Source organism: Cupressus sempervirens, chromosome 4 (assembly GCF_028749045.1).
Source record: "Cupressus sempervirens isolate cs-2001-9-10 chromosome 4, ASM2874904v1, whole genome shotgun sequence".
NCBI classification, from domain to species: Eukaryota; Viridiplantae; Streptophyta; class Pinopsida; order Cupressales; family Cupressaceae; genus Cupressus; species Cupressus sempervirens.
The window spans coordinates 439,177,838-439,198,128 of record NC_143121.1 but is presented as its reverse complement, the minus strand read 5'-3'; the positions used below and the strand labels follow the sequence as shown (position 1 = coordinate 439,198,128).

Genomic DNA, 20,291 nt, shown 5'->3' with positions numbered 1-20,291 from the left:
CGTTTGTGTTTTCCTCATTGGGGTCAGATTGATGGATGAATTTATGTTTAAAACACCCGTTTATACTGTAGAAATGGTTTAATCTCTCATCACCCATTTTAAGAAAAAATCTCCCTTCTAAGCAAATACCCATTTAAAAAATGAAAAGAAACTACGGAATCGATTCCACCCATACTAAAAAAATCTCATTTTTAAGCCAATCCAGTAGAGATTTGTAAAGGAATCTATTCAAATCATCGCATACTGATAAAAGTTGATCTTTTTTCATCGTGCCTATTAGAGAATTGTAAAGAAGCTTTAGATTCAAATGCTGTCTCGTTGAAAAAAAGAGATCTATATTTTAAAACGTTACCGACAGGAGGAAGAAATGGGAAAAAAATTGGCGAAGGGGACGGGTAATGTAATTGGTGTACGTGTAAGGCATTGAAATCTGATGTCGCTGTAGCGGTTGGAAAATAGGAAGGAGTAAAAAGTTGTCAAGGCGTGATTTAAGGAGGAATTGCTCTGTTGCCCGAATTCCAATTTCCACGCGCTAGAAGTTTCAAATCCTTCTTTAAAACCCCATTCTATTCAAACTTCAAATCATTTTCTGGTGTTGCTCTGTAATTGATGGTTTCTTGACTGCACATTTGGGGTTTTTGTTCAGTAAGGAGAGTAATAATGGAGGGAGTTCAGTTGTTATGTCTGTGCTTTTTGGGTTTGGTGTTATGCCCTGCTGCCATGGCTGCCACGCCGAAGAAGCCAGTGGATATGCCTTTTCATGTTAATTATGCTCCTAGCTGGTCTGCTCACCACATTCAAATGTTTCATGGTGGGAGAAAGGCAGAGATCCTTCTGGACAAACAGTCAGGTGGAGCAATGTCTTTTGAATTTGATTGTGTAAATAATTTTAGTATCAATATTTGGATCACAGTCTATGATTAATCATCAGGAAGAACTTGAAGAAACTGCAAATCTTTTTAAAAAGATCATTATTCTTTTATTCAAGTTTTGTTTATAGGAGGAAATTGGAATTGTATGGTTAAAGGTAAGGCTTTTGAGTTGCAGGGGCGGGCTTTGAGTCAAAGGGCACATATCTGTTTGGGCATTTCAGCATGCAGATAAAGCTGGTTGGTGGTGATTCTGCAGGCACTGTCACAGCATTTTATGTAAGTGCTTATCGAAATGTTTATCAGTCATGCTTGTTTTTCGCCGTTCCCCCAAAATGGGGTTCTGAATCTGAAACGAGCACTTTTTAACCGAGCAACAAATGAAAGAAAATCCAAAGTTGCAATGTTACATTCTTAGACACCAATCTGAAAGAGTGCCTCTCTGTTGAATTTGATTTGATAAGTAAATGGGTAGTGTGTTTTATATAAGGTAGTTGTTATTATAATCGAACTTCCACGCTAATTTAGAATTCATAAATAGTAAGCTTTGGATCACTTTGTAGGAAATGAGGAGTGGAAAATAGTTCATAAGGGCTATTTCAAAATGTTCATCTGAAATCTATTACGTTCATCTATTTAAAAAACTTACTCGTAGTTAAATGTTTCAGTAAAAGTGTTCAAATTGATCAATTATCAATAAGAAAAGTTAAGAATGATAGATTATTAGTAAATGTATTTTCATTTTTGGGAGCTCTTTTAGGAACCCATCTATGACCAAACTATGAAGATTGTTGCATGCTAATTAAGTCTTTTAGTTTTCACAAGATTGTTTCTTGAATTTATTTTGTATAATTTTGTACTGATCTATAGATTATATTAAATAATTTATTATTAGAAACAAGGAAAATATTATTGACTTAAAAATATTTTTTATATGTTCAACAATTTATTATTAAGAAATATTAAGTGAAGCGGAATTATAGACATTGGAGATGTTGATGAAAGAAAGTATTTGAAGTCTTAGATTGAAGTGTTCCTATTACAATTTTTAAAAGAACATTATTAAAACTAGTTGGATATGGTTTTGTATACATTCAAATTGTTCTGAATAATCTATTATGAGAAAGAAAAGAGTTTTTATATTGAAATTATTTTCTATTTAGCTTAAAATTTTATTATAAAAAAATAAGATGAAACATTTGATATATTGTTTTATTTATTGGATAAAAATTAAGCATCAATTTTGATTATTTAGCACTTTTAATCTTAGAATCATACCTTAACGTATGATGTTTACACAGTGCATACTTATTATATACATTTTCTAGAAATTGTGAAATCTTAAATTTATTTATTTTTAATATAATTTGTAAAACATTATTTCCTGATACTTCTGTACACTGACATTTTAGACCAGATTAAACAATCTACAATAAAAAAAAGGAGAGTATTTAGAAGTTCAAAATAAGATTTCAGACTTAAAATAGTTTCCCAATAACATCTGAATTTACACAAAAGCTCTCAGCTGTTAGGATTGTATTGCATCATAATTTCTGCTGATATCATTCTCTTTAATGAAGGGGAAATGGGTAATATTGCTGAACGATTTTGAGTAATTTCTCTGCAGCTATCTTCAACGAACGCAGAGCATGACGAGATAGACTTCGAATTTCTAGGGAACAGAAGCGGGCAACCATACATTCTCCAGACAAACGTGTTCACAGGAGGGAAGGGCGACAGGGAGCAGCGCATCTATCTCTGGTTTGATCCCACCAAAGACTACCACTTCTACACCGTGCTGTGGAACATGTACCAGATTGTGTAAGCCACATTTTCCTTGGATATTGTTAAAATATTTACATACATGAAATTAGATTTCTCTCTAATGTTTTTTCCATCTGTCACAGACTGTTCATAGACGAGGTGCCCATAAGGGTGTTCAAGAACTGCAAGGACCTCGGGGTGAGGTTCCCGTTCAACCAGCCAATGAAGATATACTCCAGCCTCTGGAACGGCGACGACTGGGCGACGCAGGGTGGGAAGGAGAAGACGGATTGGAGCAAGGCGCCGTTCATTGCATCGTACAGGGGATTCTACATCGACGGCTGCGAGGCCTCCGTGAATGCGTCGGAGTGCCCCACAGTGGGGAGGAGGTGGTGGGATCAAGAGGCTTTCAGGGACTTGGATGGCCGCCAGTGGAGGTTCCTCAAATGGGTCAGGCTCCATTACACCATCTACAATTACTGCACCGATAGAGTCCGCTATAAACAAATGCCCCCTGAATGCAAGCGTGATAGGGATGTCTAAACAGATTCTTCACACATTAACTTGCATTTTCCCATTCATTTCCTTTCTGGTTCTTCATTGTTGATTTTGACGATCACATACTAAGGGAAGAATTAAGAATGGGAAAAAAATTCAACTTTGATTATTTAATACTTTTGGTCTAAGAATTAAGCTTAGTGTGTGACGTTTAAGCCATTCTAAGGATTAGGCCCTTATTTTGCTTTCCATTATTTCTCACATTGCCATGGTTGTCTCTCTCTTCCTCTTCAATGTCTTTTTCCACTGGAAAAAGCTGAGAAATTTACAAGAATATGGATGTGCAGTTTCTATAAATAAAGAAGAGATAGCTGACTGTACTAGTTTTTTAATGATATTGTATTCAATTGTGTCAAATTTATTAATCTGTTTTTGTATGAGTAGGGGTTCATAAAAGAACTTATTTTTCATAAGTTCCATAATACATAAGTTGAATTTTGTTTACAGTTTTCTAGATATTATTTTGACTTATGATTTTTTCTTAAATATATAATTTTTTATTTTTAAAAATATTAATGAAGATCTATGAGAATTTTGTCACGATATGATAAGAAATGTTTTAATTTTTATTTTAAGAAATTCATTGAAGAAATTTAAACTTGACATTCTTTATCTTTGACAATTTTGTAATGATGTGACAAAAGATTCCATATTCCAAATTAATCTTGAATTGAATACGTTTGATACGTTTGATTTCATCTATGCCCATCTCAAGAAGGTTTAAGTTAGACAATCCTATCAATAGTTTTTAAAAGATTAGTTGATCACCCTTCTCTTTTTCACTAAACCTACAAATTTTTTACTTTATTTTTAACATGGACAATCCTAGTAGTCAACAAAATTAGGTTTGGAAAATCCATTCATGCATTTGATTAGGTTTATATGATTTTGTTTTCAATCCTAATATTAAATTTATAAAGCTTACATGTTGATGATTTTTTTTAAAGAGATTTAAACTCGACACCTTTTATGTACTCACAACATGGCTATATCATTACAATAAGTGTAATTTGAATTTCCTTTGACAAATTTGAAAGTTGCATGTTCCCATTTATTTTTTATTTTTGGATCTTAATTGTTGATTTTGAAGATCACACACTAAGGGAAGAATTAAGATTGGGAAAAAAATTCAACTTTGATTATTTAATATTTTTGGTCTAGGAATTAAGCTTAGTGTGTGATGTTTAAATCGTTCTATGATTAGGCCCTTGTTTTTGCTTCCGATTATTTCTCAAATTGCCACGATTGTCTCTCTCTTCCTCTTCAATGTCTTTTTCCACAGGAAAAAGATGAGAAATTTACAAGAGTATGGATGTGCAGTTTCTATAAATAAAGAAGACATAGCTGACTCTACTAGTTTTTTTTTATGATATTGTATTCCGTTGTATCAAATTTATTAATCTATTTTTATGAGCAGGGGTTCATAAAAGAACTTATTTTTTATAAGTTCCATGATACATAAGTTGAATTTTGTTTCCAGTTTTCTAGATATTATTTTGACTTGTGATTTTCGCTTAAATATATAATTTTTTATTTTTAAAAATATTAGTGAGGATCTATGAGAATTTTGTGATGATATGATAAGAAATTATTTAATTTTTATTTTAAGAAATTCATCGAAGAAATTTAAACTTGACATTCTTTATCTTTGACAATTTTGTAATGATGTGACAAAAGATTCCATATTCCAAATTAATCTTGAATTGAATAGGATCTCAACACATTCTAGGGACCTCTGATATGACTATGTCATTACACCAGATGTTCTTTGACTAAAAGATTTCATCTTTGCCCATCTCAAGAAGGTTTAAGTTAGACAATCCTATCAATTATTTTAAAAAGGTTATTTGATCACCCTTCTCTTTTTCACAAAACCTACAAATTTTTTACTTTATCTTTAGCATGGACAATCCTAGTAGTCAACAAAATTAGGTTTGGAAAATCTGTTCATGCATTTGATTAGGTTTATATGATTTTTTTTTCAATCCTACTATTAAATTTATAAAGCTTACATGTTGATGATTTTTTTTAAAGAGATTTAAACTCGACACCTTTTATGTACTCACAATATGGCTATGTCATTACAGTAAGTGTAATTTGAATTTCTTTTGACTAATTCAAAAGTATTGGTGCTAGACCATAGAGTATGACCTCAAATGTTAGTAGAGAGAAGACATTCCCAATCCATTCCCTTCTAACCAATATACTTTGTCAACTATGAGTGCTCTAAAGAGTGGAAGAATCTTGTTACATGATAGTGTTTAGGGTTTTGTTAACACAAGATTGTACATGTGTGGTGTCAACTGGTTGAAGTTGTGAATTTCAGATTAAATGCAATAAGAATATTTTGATCACAAAGGTTGAAAAGGTAGTTTTGAGAGATTGAGCCCTCAAATTAACTAAATCTCTACCTCAAATAGGTGTGCAAGCCCAGAGGATCATAATGCTTCTGAGGGGCATTAGTGTGATGCCCTAGTGCTCTATACAAGAAAAATCCTAAGATCATGGATTTGAACAAGAAAGTGGTGGGAAAAAGCCTAGAAGTGTTTAAACGACTAAAAAGAGAGTAACAACTAATGCACCATAATCAAATAAGACTCTTAAAATAACTAGTAAATGATGGGAATGAAAAGGTTATATATTTAATATGATGACAAGATAAAATATGAAACTGGACAAGACAAATGGAGAGAATAAACCAAATTCGAAGGTCAGTAACATGATCCTCATGAGCTACAAAAAATCCACAAACCTACTCACAAAAACAGAGGAAAATGTTGGGGCCATTTAAGAGGCTTACCTTGGTCAAAGTGCAATTTTAGTGTATCCACCTCCAAGGAAAACCAAGTCTAGATATGATATGATATGATAATTGGCGATAGATAAAAAAATTGAAATGGAAATGAGAATAAAGATAAAACACACGTCAATAGAAATGAGATATAGAATTACAATATTCTCAAAGATGTGATAAAATAGAAGGAGAATGAGAGAAATATCCCAAAAAGACCAATGGAGAGTTGAAATGTGAAGAGTAGACCACAAAGAAGAGCTTGAGAATACAAAAATTGAGATAAATCTATGATTAAATAGATGTATGAAGTGCAAAATGGATTTGATAGATGTGTATGCGAGCTTGGTATTTAAAAAATGAGAGTATAGAGTGATCTTAAAATTATAGAGTGTCAAAGGAGAGTCAAGAAGATAAAAATGACATCTACGAGGGTTTTGTTCAAACTTGGATGTAATTCATGCATGGAAGCCATCATTTGGGCATTGCAATTGTAGGATGGAAAGTTTGTAATAGTCAAATGTCTCTTTGCATGTCAGCAAATTCAAGAGTGTGAATGTGTCATGTGGATGTCTTTGTTTCACGATTGTGTCTATCATCACAAGGGCTTGCTTATATGAATTTTGGACTAAAATTTGGGTTAGCAAGTGACATAAATGGGTAAAGGTAGTAGGATTAGGATATGTATAGGTTCATTGTATACCAAGCTATTATAGGTTCATTGTATACCAAGCTATGGCCTTACATGACAATGGATAATTCAAAAATTAGGGTTACTCAACTCGACATAAAAAGTTGAACATCGTATTACCTTATGTCAAAAAGTTGAAATAGTAAAATTTGTAGGAAATTGAATTTAGTTTCTAAACTACCGTTTTATGAAAATAATTAATCTAATTGTTGAAAGTTTTATATTTCAATGTAGTAGTATGAATATTCAGAAGAAAAAAAGTGTGTGTCTAACCACATTAATCACAATCAAATGATGATATTTTTAATTAATTATTATTATTACACTTTAATTAAGTTTACTTAGGATAATGCATTTTTATACTAGTTGTCATGTAAACACTTAGGAATATGCATAGTCATATGAGTTGTCTTGTTGACGACATAGGAGTTAGCAACTTATTTGAGCACATGGTGTCTACAACATCTCTTTATGAGATATGCCTACGTAAACTTATCCTCTCATCATTGCACAAACTCCTGTGCTCAATGGAGGATAATCCACTCTTGGTGGACATGTGCTTAGTTGTGATGGTTATCTCTTTGCTGACTCCTAGTCATTCTAATTGCATTTATATACAAGGCATTTCTAGTGTGTATTCATCTCATATCCAATTATCTGATATCCATTATCATTTTTTCATCATTAGTCTCTCTTGTGCTATCTATTGAGCTTCTTGATCTTGGTGCTGAATTATTGCCTTTAAAGGCAAATTCTTACATGGTATCAAAGCTATACCAAATTTTTACATGGTATCAGAGCCATAAGAGTTTCATTGCATAGTCATTAGAGATATTTCTTTGCCAGTCAAGATTGGAGCTTGGTGATGGAAATCAGATGTTGGCATCACATTCAGAAGGTCAAAAAACCCCCAAATTGACTTTTGTTTCATCAAAATAGGACATCTAAGGTGAAATCTAAAGTCATTTGATTTTTGGAGGTGTGATGACAACAATTCAGGAAAAATAATTATAGAGGTGATTTGCAAATAACAATATCTCCCTCATACAGACTCTTTTTTTTGAGCAATTTTTTTTTGTTTTGGGGTAGAATTTCAAGATCTACACATTGGTACGAGATGTTTGAGATTTTTATTCTTGAATTTTTCTACAAATTGCAAATCCCAATTTTTCCAACTTCAAAGGCTTAGTTCGGGCTCATATGGACACATATTCAAGTGCTATTTTTTTTGAAAGTGCATATTTTTTGTCTACTTTCCATATCTGTTATAAGTTTGGAGTAATTTTGAGTAGACATAGTACTTTCAAATTTTGGTCTCATTTTGGCCTATTGGCACTTGTAATTAATTAGATCCTTGAGAGGTCTTGTGTCTTATCTTGTTGAGTCTGATATAGCTTCATATTTTTTGTTGTAACTAGCAAAATCAAAAGTCCACTCAGGCCCTAAATTGGCAAGTGGACCATTGTAATCACACTAAATAGAAAGTGCCAAATCATGCATTAAGAGAGGACTTCTTTGAATTTTTTTTGCATTTTGGGGGTGCATACATTATTTGATCTCATGGAGTCATGTCAAAAGTGTCACTTTGGCTTAAGATTCAAAATTGACAAAAAGGAACTATAAAAAATGGAGTGCTTTGATGATTGATCATCTAAGAGAACATAAAGAAGCGTTTCTTTATCTATATTCGAAGATATTTCCACCTAATACTAATTGGGGACATCTTTCTCTTCTTCTTTTCTTTATGTATAACAATATGAGTAAGGAATCTTTTGTTCCTCTTAGTAAGGCAAGTAGTCCTCATGATGTTTGGATGTGTCTTTGGGAAGCATATACGAGTCCCTCCATTACCAGAGGGCATTCTACCTCTGGTAACTCTAGTTGAGATCATACCTCTTGATGCCCCTGTTGCTTCTATTGATGCAATTCTAGCACATATCCTCTTGATTCAGTGCAACAAGAAACACCATGTCTTCCTATTTTAGCTTCATGGGATGACTTCCTTCCAGACATTGCAGTGTTATTTGTGAAATCTTACATTGAAGATGTGGAAGACATTATTGATGACATCCATCTTCTCTTCGTTGAGGAGAATTCTTCTTCACTTGTTGCGAGGGAACACTCTGACCCTCAACCACTTGATCTTTCTTTTGAGACTAACATGATTATGGACACTTCTTTTCAATAGTTGGAGGAGGACTCTTTTACTTCAAAGGAGACATATCAGTATTTGGAGATTGTATTCTAGTTTCCTCAGACATCATATCTTTTGAGGATTCTTCCTACTAGTTGAGGAGCATTCTCTACTACACCTATGGCACCACTGCTTCCTACAAGGAGGAACATCATTCAAATTTCATGGTGCAGTTTCTTCAGTCATCGAGGAGCTTCTTTCATGAGTGTGCATTCATCATTGAGGGGAGGCTACATTGCTTCTCTTCCTATAAGAATGATTCCTTGTCTTTGGAGTTTGATTCACTTTCATACATGGACATGTTACCTTGTTTGCCACCTTCTTTTGGGTATCCACCAAATTGGATTGTGGCATCTACATTCATCAAGGACTTATCAACATATGAGCAGACTTTAGAGACAACATCCATAACATACTACATATGGATTCCTCATCCATCTTCCTATCCACAATGGGGAGTATACTTGCACCTATACTTGGTGTATCTTCTTTCTAAAGGGAGAAATGTCATTTGTAGGCATTAGTTACTTTTTTCTCTTCATGACATCCTTGTAGGAGATTATTCAATATGGGGGGATACAATCATGAATTTTTTCTTATGGGGGATATATGCTTTTGAATGCATGATGTATGTCATACTAGGGGGGTCTTAATTACTCCATCCCTGCATGCATCTTGTACTTATTCATCTCTCTTTTTGGAGGAGGTTTTTCCCATGAGGTTTTCCCTCTTTCTCCATTTTTAAAGAGATTGCATTGCATTACATGGAATTGTGTGTAGAGCATTGCATTTGTACATGGGTACCTAACATGGCCTAGTAGGCAAGACCCACATTGCATCTTGCATTTAGCTTTGTGAGCTTAAGTACATTCCCCTAAGTTGCACTAAAGGGGGGTTCATTAGTGTAAATAATTAATTATTATTACACTTTACTTAAGTTTACTTAGGATAATGCATTTTTTATATTAGTTGTCATGTAGACACTTAGGAATATGTTGTCATATGAGTTATCTTGTTGACAACACATGAGTTAGCAACTTATTTGAGCACATGGTCTCTACAACATCTCTTTATGAGATACACCTGTGTAAACTTATCCTCTCATCATTGCAAAAACTCCTATGCTCAATGAAGGATAATCCACTCTTGGTGGACATGTGCTTAGTTGTGATATTTATCTCTTTGCTGACTCCTAGTCATTCTAGTTGCCTTTATATACTTGAGGTACTTCTAGTGTGTGTTCATCTCATATCCAATTATCTGATATTCATTATCATTTGATCATCATTAGTCTTCCTTGTGCTATCTATTGAGCTTCTTGATCTTGGTGTTGAGTTATTGTCTTAGGAAAATTCTTACATGGTATTAGATCTATACCAAATTCTTGCAAGTATGAATATTCGAAAAAAAAAAAATTTGCGTGTCTAACCACATTAATCACAATCAAATGATGATATTTTTCACAAGATTCTAGATATAAATAGCTCATATCTAGATGTGATGCATATTTTTGTGTATTCTTTTCTAACTAAATAGTTAATTATAAATTTTGCATTACACATTTTTCAAAATAAAATAACTCATGTATCTAACTGCCTTAACTAATTCAAAATTATATAAAATCTAAAACTTTTTTTTTACTTATAATAGGTGATGCATGTTTTAGATTTCAAAAATATCAAACCATTTGAAAGTTATAGTTATTTTTCAATCAACTTATCAATCAAGATGTTAGAGGTAACTCAATTACAAAAATAAGTAACAATGGGCATGTGTACCAAGATGATAGACATTAAAGTGGACATGTAAATTTTTTTTAAATTTCTCAACAATCAAATTAGGTTATGAAAGAATTAAAAATGACTAAGCTTGGTGACCAACCCTAGAAGAATTTTTTTATAAAAAGCGTTAAGAACTGATTGGGTTCCAAGAAATAAAAAGTTCTTCTAAACCTTATCAGGTTATGGAGAAGAAAAAACATAATTTTACTTCTCCAAAATTTGATCAAGTTATGAAGAGATAAAAATAGTGTCTACTTCAGAAGCAATACTTTTACATCCAAAGTTTAATTGACTTTGTTCAAAAAGCATTAGAAAGCCCTTAACAAGATCTAGAATATAATGGAACTAAAATAATCCAAGGATATTAACATTTTCTGTCTCATTCATTTTAATCAAGCATGGTCTAAAATAAGCAGTCATTATTTACGAAACATGTAACTAATATGTAAATAAAATTGCTAACATGTTCTAAACTCTCTCTCTCTCTCTCTCTCTCTCTCTCTCTCTCTCTCCATCCAAGCCTCTTAAATTATCCATAACCTAATTAGGTTATGGAGAAGTTAAAATTATGTCTTTTCATCTTCATAACTTCATTAGTTAATGGATAATTTGACTGAGATAGGTAGATAGATAGATAGATAGATAGATAGATAGAGAGAGAGAGAGAGAGAGAGAGAGAGAGAGAGAGAGAGAGAGAGAGTTCAAAACATGTTAGCATTTTGATTTACCTATTTATTGTATGTTAGAGGAAAGACTACTTATTTTAGATTATGCTTGATTCAAATGGATAGAAAAATATATATTCTTAAGATGGTTTTAGGTTCGTCATGTTGTCGATCTCATTAATAGATTTTTGACACATTTTGAATGGAATCAATTAGACTCTGGATGTGAAAGTTATGGCTTCTAAAGTATACCGTATTTTTATATCTTCATAACTCATACTACTTTTGGAGAAGTAAAATTTATGTTTTTCCTTCTTCATAATCAAATCAGGTTATGGAGTGTTTGAAATATAAGAGGAGTAACTAAGAGGGGAGGGGTGAATTAGTTACTACTAAAATAAATCCTAGATTGCTTAGATGTCAGTACAAAATACAAACTGAAAACTGTTGATGCTCGACAAACATACATAAAATGTTGTAACTTACTAATTACTGAATATGCTCTATAATTACTTAATATACAAAATTTAGATGTTATTTGTGATTACCATTACTTTAACTCAGTTGCAAAAACATAAAAATAAATAACATAAACACATTTGACACCAGGGATTAATGTGGAAACCCAATTTGGGGAAATCCACCAATTGCAACTAGTTACTATTTTCACTCTTCTGAAGTGAGTCCTGTTAGGAGCTAACCTTGTTAAAGGTTACAAAACACACTATTAGGTGTGACCCTATTAAAGGATTTAATCACCCTATTAGGAGTGGCCTTGTTATGGGTATGTGCAGGATCATGGTGTGCCAAAAAGTGGCGATGTGAAAATAATAGAGTTTGAAAATGTCTAAAAGCATTTCAAAATTTGCTCTGAGTTTTTTTCACCCATCTTGGTACCAAACTTGGTACATAGGCCCCCAACCCTTATCAGGTATCCAATTTGATATTGAATACCCAATATTATCAGATATTCGATATAAAATCAAATTAGATACCTGATAATTGTACTATTATTTAAAAAAACAACTCGAGGGTTGCTATTTTGATAGTGATATAGCATTTTTCAAGCTCGGATATCCATTTTGTAATCAGATACATGATAATAGGTGTTTTTTTATATGTTTTAAATCAATTTTAGTATAAATTTATCAAATTTTATTATAAATTTGTTAGTTTTAGTTGAATTTGTTAGAATTTAGGTTTTTTTGGATAGAAATTGTTAAAATTTAGGTTTTTTAAATATAAATTATGTTTTGCAAATTAATATGTATGGTAGACCAAAATGATGATACTGAGGCAAGGAATGTTGTTCCTCATAACCCCCCACCAAACGATCCAGTGCCCCCACAAAATCATCCACGAAATGATCCTTTACCCCCTCAAAACCCTTCTCGAATGGAGGATTTGATATTTGAAAATCTCACCGAATTAAGGGCTTTGCGAACAACATATAAAAATGAACCTGCATTGGTTCCTATGTTATCTATGTTAAACACCATAGTGGATAACATTGAAACACTTACCGAGGAACAAAATACCGCTCTTCGTTGGCATGACAAAATGCATGAGATGTTTGATGATGGGTTGGACTATGATGAGGTTGCAACCCTCAATATAAGTAAAGATGACTTGGTTGCCCTTTTTGCAAACCCAAAAATGGTTTACTAGTCCATCGCCAAAAGCCTAAACTATTGATTAAATGGTGCACAAATGATGCCATACGTGCAAACTTTTGGGATCATTAGTGGATGGTTTTTGACATCCCTCCACATAGCAATTTAGAGGTGTCATTTTATTTTGTTTGGAAAATTTCATGTAGAATTTGTGTTGAAACTCAAGGTGAACTATTGGGGCATGAAGCCCAACATGGGTGTAGGACTACGAGGTCCTCAGGATAGACCCTCTTCCCAGCAAAAGAAAGCTAGCACTTTTGTCCCCCCTATTGATTTCTCTCCCTCTCCTCGAGTGTAGCATCCTGATATTATCATAGAGGCTAGCTCTCAGAGCATAAGAGCCATCCATAGACTGAGTAGCCTATTGATATCTCAGGCTAGGTTAGTCTTGCCTCCCCATGTTGATGATGTTGGTGCAAGTTCATCATTAGCTAGCTCATCACACATTTGTGTGCCTCATACTTGCATTACATGAAAGAATATTCATTTGGGTCCCATGGATGATCTTCCTGACTATCAATTTGTATTAGATGAGGATACACCAGACACACGTGCAGAGGCTACAGACCCTGATGTGAGAGAGGAGGGGCATGCAGAGGCATGGACTCCTTTTGTGTCAGTATGTGTATACATTTTTTTGTTATGACATATGTGATTTAAAGTTAATTTTTATAATAAAGTAATTTTAATTTTTAAGCCATATTGACTTATACATGTATGTGATCTTCATTCATGTTTAATTGATGATTGAGGAGGAGTCCAGATAGGTTGATGATGCCATGCTCTTAGCTATTTCATCTGGCCTTGAGACATCTATTGTAAATTATGTTGCATTCTAATTATTTTTTTCTATTCGATATTGTAGCATATATGGTTTCTAATCTTTCTTTTATCTTGCAGGTACCACCTGTCCCTTGGGGACAAAGTGCGGGGGATGAGCTAGGACTAATTGATAAAGGAAAGGTAACTAGGTGCTTTCTATTTGATTAAATATCGATGCATTCTTGTAAAATGTTTGTGGTAATGAAATTAAATTACATTATTTATTATATAGGGTGTGGCTACTAGTGATGAGCCCATGTAGATTTCATGTCATAGACACTCAAGCATTTCTATTCGCATTGAGAGCCCCATTGTATATATAAGTATCATTTATTTTTTATTTTTCTTATCTTCATAAATAAATTCAAAACTAATTTCCGTGATATTAACAACTACTATTTTGTATCTCATAGGAAACTCCTAGTGCACACAAGGTTGAATGGGAGAGTTTTGTATCTTTGATGATGTAGCCACTATATCCTGAGGAGGAGCCTACACTAGTAAGTTGTAGTTTGAATTCTTGATTAAATATGTTACAAATTTAGCATGTTATGAATTATAATGTTATAGTTTAAGTTGTAGATTCATATGAAAAACATATTTGAACATACACAGGCCACAATCAATGAGGTACAAGCATTATTGAGGGCATATGAGAGGACTCCTAACTAGTGCAGGAGGTCAACGAGAGAGGTATTTATTATGAAAGTTTAATAGCATAAAATATCATTAAAAAACAATATCATTATACATTTGAGTAATTCAATGTTAGATACAAAGAATCATATAAATTTAGTGGTTTAACTTTGGGTTTTCCTTTTTTGTTTATGTAGGAGGCATCCAATCCACCTAGTGTAGCGAAGAGGCTGCATTTTGATCATCCACAGTAGTCTAGGATAGTATAGTTGTCATAGGATGCGTCATGAGACATTTTGAGATGGTATATGCTAAATTTTTGACAGAAACATTAAGATTATACACATTCTGATGGCATGATCAGCTACATTTTGTATATGGATCTATGTATTTTGATATATATTTGTGTAATTTGTCTATGGATACATGAACTTTGATATATATTTGTTTAATTTGTCTATGGATACATGTATTTTGATATATATTTTTATCATTTATGTGCACAATGATATACATATTAATTTAGTATCTAGTATTGTTCAATTTATTGTGGATCATGTGTATTGTCCATATTTATGGAATATCATTAATTTTGATCATGCTTGTTGTATTTGATTCAAATGCAATAATTTGGGAATAACATTTTAACAACCTTTATTATCAAATTTGGATGCAATATTTAATTTGAAGTGCTATCATGACATAAACACACTTGTTAACTTCCTACACAAGGTTCACATAACCTCAAATCTAATTTTAAACTTCACCTTCAACCTTGAAACTAACTCTTGGCTTCAAATCTAATCTCAACACACTTAAGGACTCCACTCCTCAACCATGGATTCTATTCCCAACCACAAACTCATTCCTAGACTCATAATCTTTGATAACTAGCCCTTCACTTTGTTACTATCCTCATACTACAACTTTTCAATTTCAACATAACCTCAAAATATCCCAACCTAAGAGAATTGATTGGATCAAACCTTTTTAACATGGTTCCCCAATACCATATCCATATGAATAACATCTATACATTTCTCACATTGATCGGATTACCCATACTGATCCACTTAACAAAACTGGCTTCATTAATGTATGCTATCATTTCACACATTATATAGGTGTTTTCAACCTTGTATGGTCATGCTCAAACCCCTAATTGACTCTTTGCACACATTTTCACTTTGTAAGAAAAAGTTGCAAAAGTTGCAAAATTGCAATTTTTGCAAATTTGAGCAATTTTTGATATAACATTAAATTCTTAATTAGACAAGTTCACCAAACTTGGTAAGGGGTTATCGATATCCCACACAAGCTTCAAGTTACAGCCCTCAGAAGATTGACCTTGAAATGCACTTAGAGCACCTTAGAGTCTCCTCAGTACGGGGTGTCTGCAGATGATGGATGGTCTCCATGGCTAGAAAAAGGGTGTCACTAGGGTTCACCTACCCATCCAGAGCTAATGGAATTGACAATTCAATGCCAAGATCAATGGTTTCAAAGTTACGCTATGTTGCACCTATGAACTGAGGCACAATGCAAGTTTTGGCATCGAGCGAGATTTCTATGCAAAATCCAAATGGAATATGATCTCTCAAAAATAAGATAGGTTATTTTAGGCTTTGGCACCACTGTCTTGTAACATTTGACATTTCATTGATAGCTTTCACGAGCTCTAAGTTATGACCCTCAGAAGATCAACCTCAAAATGCACTTAAAGCACCTTGGAGACTCCTAGGTACAGGGTGGCCATAGATTATGGATGGTATCTATGACTAGAAGAAGGGTGTCACTAGGGTTTAACCACCCATCTAAAGCTAATGGTGATGATGATTCAATACCAAGATCAATAGTTTCAAAGTTACGTTGTGGTGCACCTATGAACTGAGGCACACTGTGAGTTTTGGCATCGAGCAAGATTGTTGTGCTGAATCCAAATGGAATGTGATCTCTTAAAAATGAGATAGGTTATTTTAGGCCTTGGAATCACCATCCTATAGCATTCAACATTTCATTGATAGCCCACACGAGCTTTGAGTTATGACCCTCAGAAGATGAACCTCGAAACACACTTAGAACACCTTGGAGACTCCTTAGTACAGGGTGGCTATGGACGGTGGATGGCCTCTATGGCTAGAAGAAGGGTATCAATAGGGTTCATCCACCCATCTGAATCTAATGACATTAACGATTCAAGGCCAAGATCAACGGTTTCAAAGTTATGCTATGGTGCACCTATTAACTAAGGCACATTGCGAGTTTTGGCATCGAGTGAGATTGCTGTGCAAAATCCAAATGGAATGTGATCTCTCAAAAATGAGATAGGTAATTTTAGGCCTCAACATAATTGTCCTATAGCATTCAAAATTTCATTGATAGCCACACGAGCTCTTAGTTACGACCCTCAGAAGATCGACCTCAAAATGCACTTAGAGCACCTTGGAGACTCCTTGGTACAGGGTGGCCGCAGATGATGGATGGTCTCCACAATTAGAACAAGGGTCTCACTAGGGATCACCCACCCATTTGAAGCTAATGGAATTGATGATTTTATGCCAAGATCAGTGGTTTCAAAATTATGTTGTGGTGCACCTATGAACTAAGGCACACAACAAGTTTTAGCATCGAGTGAGACTGCTGTGCCAAATCCAAATAGAACATGATCTCTCAAAAATAAGATAGGTTATTTTAGGCCTCAACATCAGTGTCCTATAGTATTCAACATTTCATCGATAGCCCTCATAGGGTCTGAGTTACAACCCTCGAAAGATTGACCTCAAAATGCACTTAGAGCACCTTGGAGACTCCTTGGTACAGGGTGGTCGTAGATGAAGGAGGGTCTTTGTGGCTAGAACAAGGGTCTCGTTAGGGTTAATATTAAAAGAAAAAATATTATTTTTTTACCTATGTCAAGTTTTTGGCATTTGGTACAATGCAAGTTTGGTGTTAATATGTATTAAAATCATCATTTTTTAGGTCCCACCACATAAATTGCATTAAGTAAAATCATCTTTGTTTCTTACATTAAATCGACAAGCTTACATTTACAATATATCAAGTGTTTCATCATTATTACATCAATACACAACTACCAAAAATTTTTGTGTCAAAAATCATAGTATCAATAATAGTATTGTCAAAAATCATAGTATAAAAAATAGAATAGATTTTTCTTCATTTTTCTCCTTATTTAGCTTTTTATCTTCATGCATGGCTACTCTTCATGATGTGCTTACATTCCAATATTATAAAAAATATTAGTAACTTATTGTTTTAAACAAGATAATCATTAGTTCACTAAATCATTATGAAGAAAATAACATAAGAAGTAAATATACCTAGTTGAGTGTTCTAGTAGGGTCCTCTCTTTGTTTTAGGGTCTCCAACAGGGCTTCATGATCAACATTAGTAATAGTAAAATGTTCTTTTACTTTTGGTCTTCCTTGATGTTTCAAAAACTTTACATTTGTTTCTATAATAAGATGTGAATATATGAGAATTATTTTGTGCTTCTAATAGTCTTCGAATGCAAGAATTCCATTCCTTCTAAACATGTATGTCTACAGCCATGTTCTAGTGACAACCACTGAACCAGTAGGATATGTGAATCCATCATCATCTGTGATTAGTTGTGTAAGCTTTTGTTTACCTCTTACACAATATGCTAACCAATAATTAGATTCCTCATCATTCTCCTATGGTGCAACCAATGCAAAGACATGTGTTGGTAGAAGATCTGATAGATGGTTATGCTCAAGTGAACTTTCCATGTCATCATTTCTAATAGAGGGTATGAGAGAAAATGGAGTAAGATAATGTGGAGCCCATGTGTCCACCCACTCACTCAACTCACAGTGATCCCAATCAGACTGAAAACAGCTAAGACAAAAGCAAGCTAGTTGTCATGTCCAAATGGTCCATGTACTAGAATTAGAGCTCTAGAATGAATGCATTTTTGATGAGTCTGATGAGCCTATAAAATGTCATATCTATATTCATTTGTTATAAAATTTTACCCTATGGTTTTAATATATTTCCAAGCCATTTCCATACATTAACTTGGTTTATGAAGCATTAACTATGATTAATGATTTATTGATTAACAATTGCATGTGTAGCTAGTCGATGCTAGATTATGATGATTTTTTGTGATAAATGGTTAACATTGAATAATAATATTTTTGAGGTGGTTAACATTTTGATTGTGAGTTCTTTGAGTCATTTATGCAGCTAGAAAGAAGGAGAAGCAAGTTGACACTTGTCAATATTTAGCAATAGCAGGAAATGAAGATAAAGTTAAAAGTTAGTTTCAGAAAAATAAGCATATCTCACTCAATTCTTAATGAAATTAAGAATGGATTATGGTTTTGGAAAGCTGAAAATAAGGAGCATGAGCATTTGAGTTGGTTCAAAATAGTTAATGAGCACCACAGATGAGGAAAAAGTGGCACGTTTTCAAGTAGCATAAAACCACTTTCAGCAAAATGACCATAACTTTCACATTTCTTAATGAAATTTAAATTTTCAAAATGATCTAGAAAGGTGAAAAGGAGGATCATAACATGGTAAAGTGTTTAGATCTAATTAGCAATGATGAAGGAGAGCCATGCATTTGAGTGGACTACTAAAAATGTGGAACTGAAATTCTGCACACTTTGTCATTACTTTTGTAATAAGATTCTTCCTTGTTTAAAGGAATAATGGAAAAATTGTTAGATTTTTGTTAGGGATTTAGTTATATTATATATTCAAAATTGTAATCAAGTATTTGGTAGAGGTAGAGAGGTAGATAGATGCAGACATATGTGAAAAGTTGTAGTTTGTAGTATACAATTTTTGCAGCCATTATTTTGTAGTTTCTTGCAGCCATTACTGTGTACTTAGATTTATTATCAGCACTATTATAGTTTATGTTTTTCAATGATAGAATAACTTAGAGAGTTTCATGGTGCATATACTTTGTAGAATTGTTTCAAGTATACGTCCTCAAGTTGACAATTTAAATAAACTTTCTCTATTAGAAATATAACTGCTCATTTTGGATGTCTAATCCGTGAGTTGTGTTTGTAAACCAAGTTATTGATCTAATTGGGAGGCTGACAGAGTCTCTCACTATAGTACAATCTGATCTATCACCTATGGACACTTTCTCAACCAACCAAAAGAACTTGTGTACCACTGAATGAAGAGTCCTGCCCTATGATAATGCTAAACTTCACCAATCAATAATGCTACGAGCATCAAGAAGCTCTGCTCCTAAATTCTTCAATTGCTCCTTAACTAGAGCTCTCTTTGTACATGCCCCTAATCCATCATGTTCCCCTTCCCCATGGCCAGACTCAAAAAAATCCAAATATGAGGCACCCCCCTCTCTATGTGCATCCTACACAATCGATAAAATATGCGAGCATTCTTGAATTGACTTGTACAATTATTTGACCAAATGATATGTCTATCGATAGTAATTGCATGCTCCTATAAGAAATCAAAATAATTCTCAAGACAATGTTGCACAAACTTGTGAGAGTGAGATCTATCATCACTCATATGAAAATGATACTCTTTAATAATCTTTCAATTATCTTCCGCACTATCAGGGGCATGTCTATATGTTATGTGGACAAAAATAGAAATTTGAATGGAGTTGTAATATTGAAATTGTGTCTCATTTTGAGGTTGCAATGTGTAGTTCTCAGCAACATCAACAACTAATATAATAGAGCAAATGGAAAAAGTCACCTTACACATTCTAAATTGTTGATCCAACCACTAAGACATGTGACTATGTCTTGCATACTTGTAGAAAAGATTTTTCTTAAAATCTAAAATAAAAGTAGCCACACT

General features: G+C 33.5%; 1 protein-coding gene across 1 annotated transcript; it reads left to right on the top strand.

Moving 5' to 3' along the window:
• Positions 1 to 553: 553 nt before the first annotated feature.
• Positions 554 to 3,523, top strand: LOC149561898 (xyloglucan endotransglucosylase/hydrolase protein A-like). Its single transcript, XM_089825415.1, has 4 exons — positions 554 to 850; positions 1,048 to 1,148; positions 2,497 to 2,690; positions 2,777 to 3,523. The coding sequence occupies exons 1-4, from the start codon at positions 661 to 663 to the stop codon at positions 3,174 to 3,176; spliced, it is 885 nt and encodes a 294-aa protein (XP_089681541.1). The 5' UTR covers positions 554 to 660; the 3' UTR covers positions 3,177 to 3,523.
• The last annotated feature ends 16,768 nt before the right edge of the window (positions 3,524 to 20,291 follow it).

Excerpts from the sequence above, each read along its gene's own strand:
- LOC149561898 (XM_089825415.1), top strand. The coding sequence starts at position 661 with ATGGAGGGAGTTCAGTTGTTATGTCTGTGCTTTTTGGGTTTGGTGTTA. Across the intron at positions 851-1,047 it reads CCTTCTGGACAAACAGTCAG|GGGCGGGCTTTGAGTCAAAG; the intron begins GTGGAGCAATGT and ends TTTGAGTTGCAG. Across the intron at positions 2,691-2,776 it reads TGGAACATGTACCAGATTGT|ACTGTTCATAGACGAGGTGC; the intron begins GTAAGCCACATT and ends CATCTGTCACAG.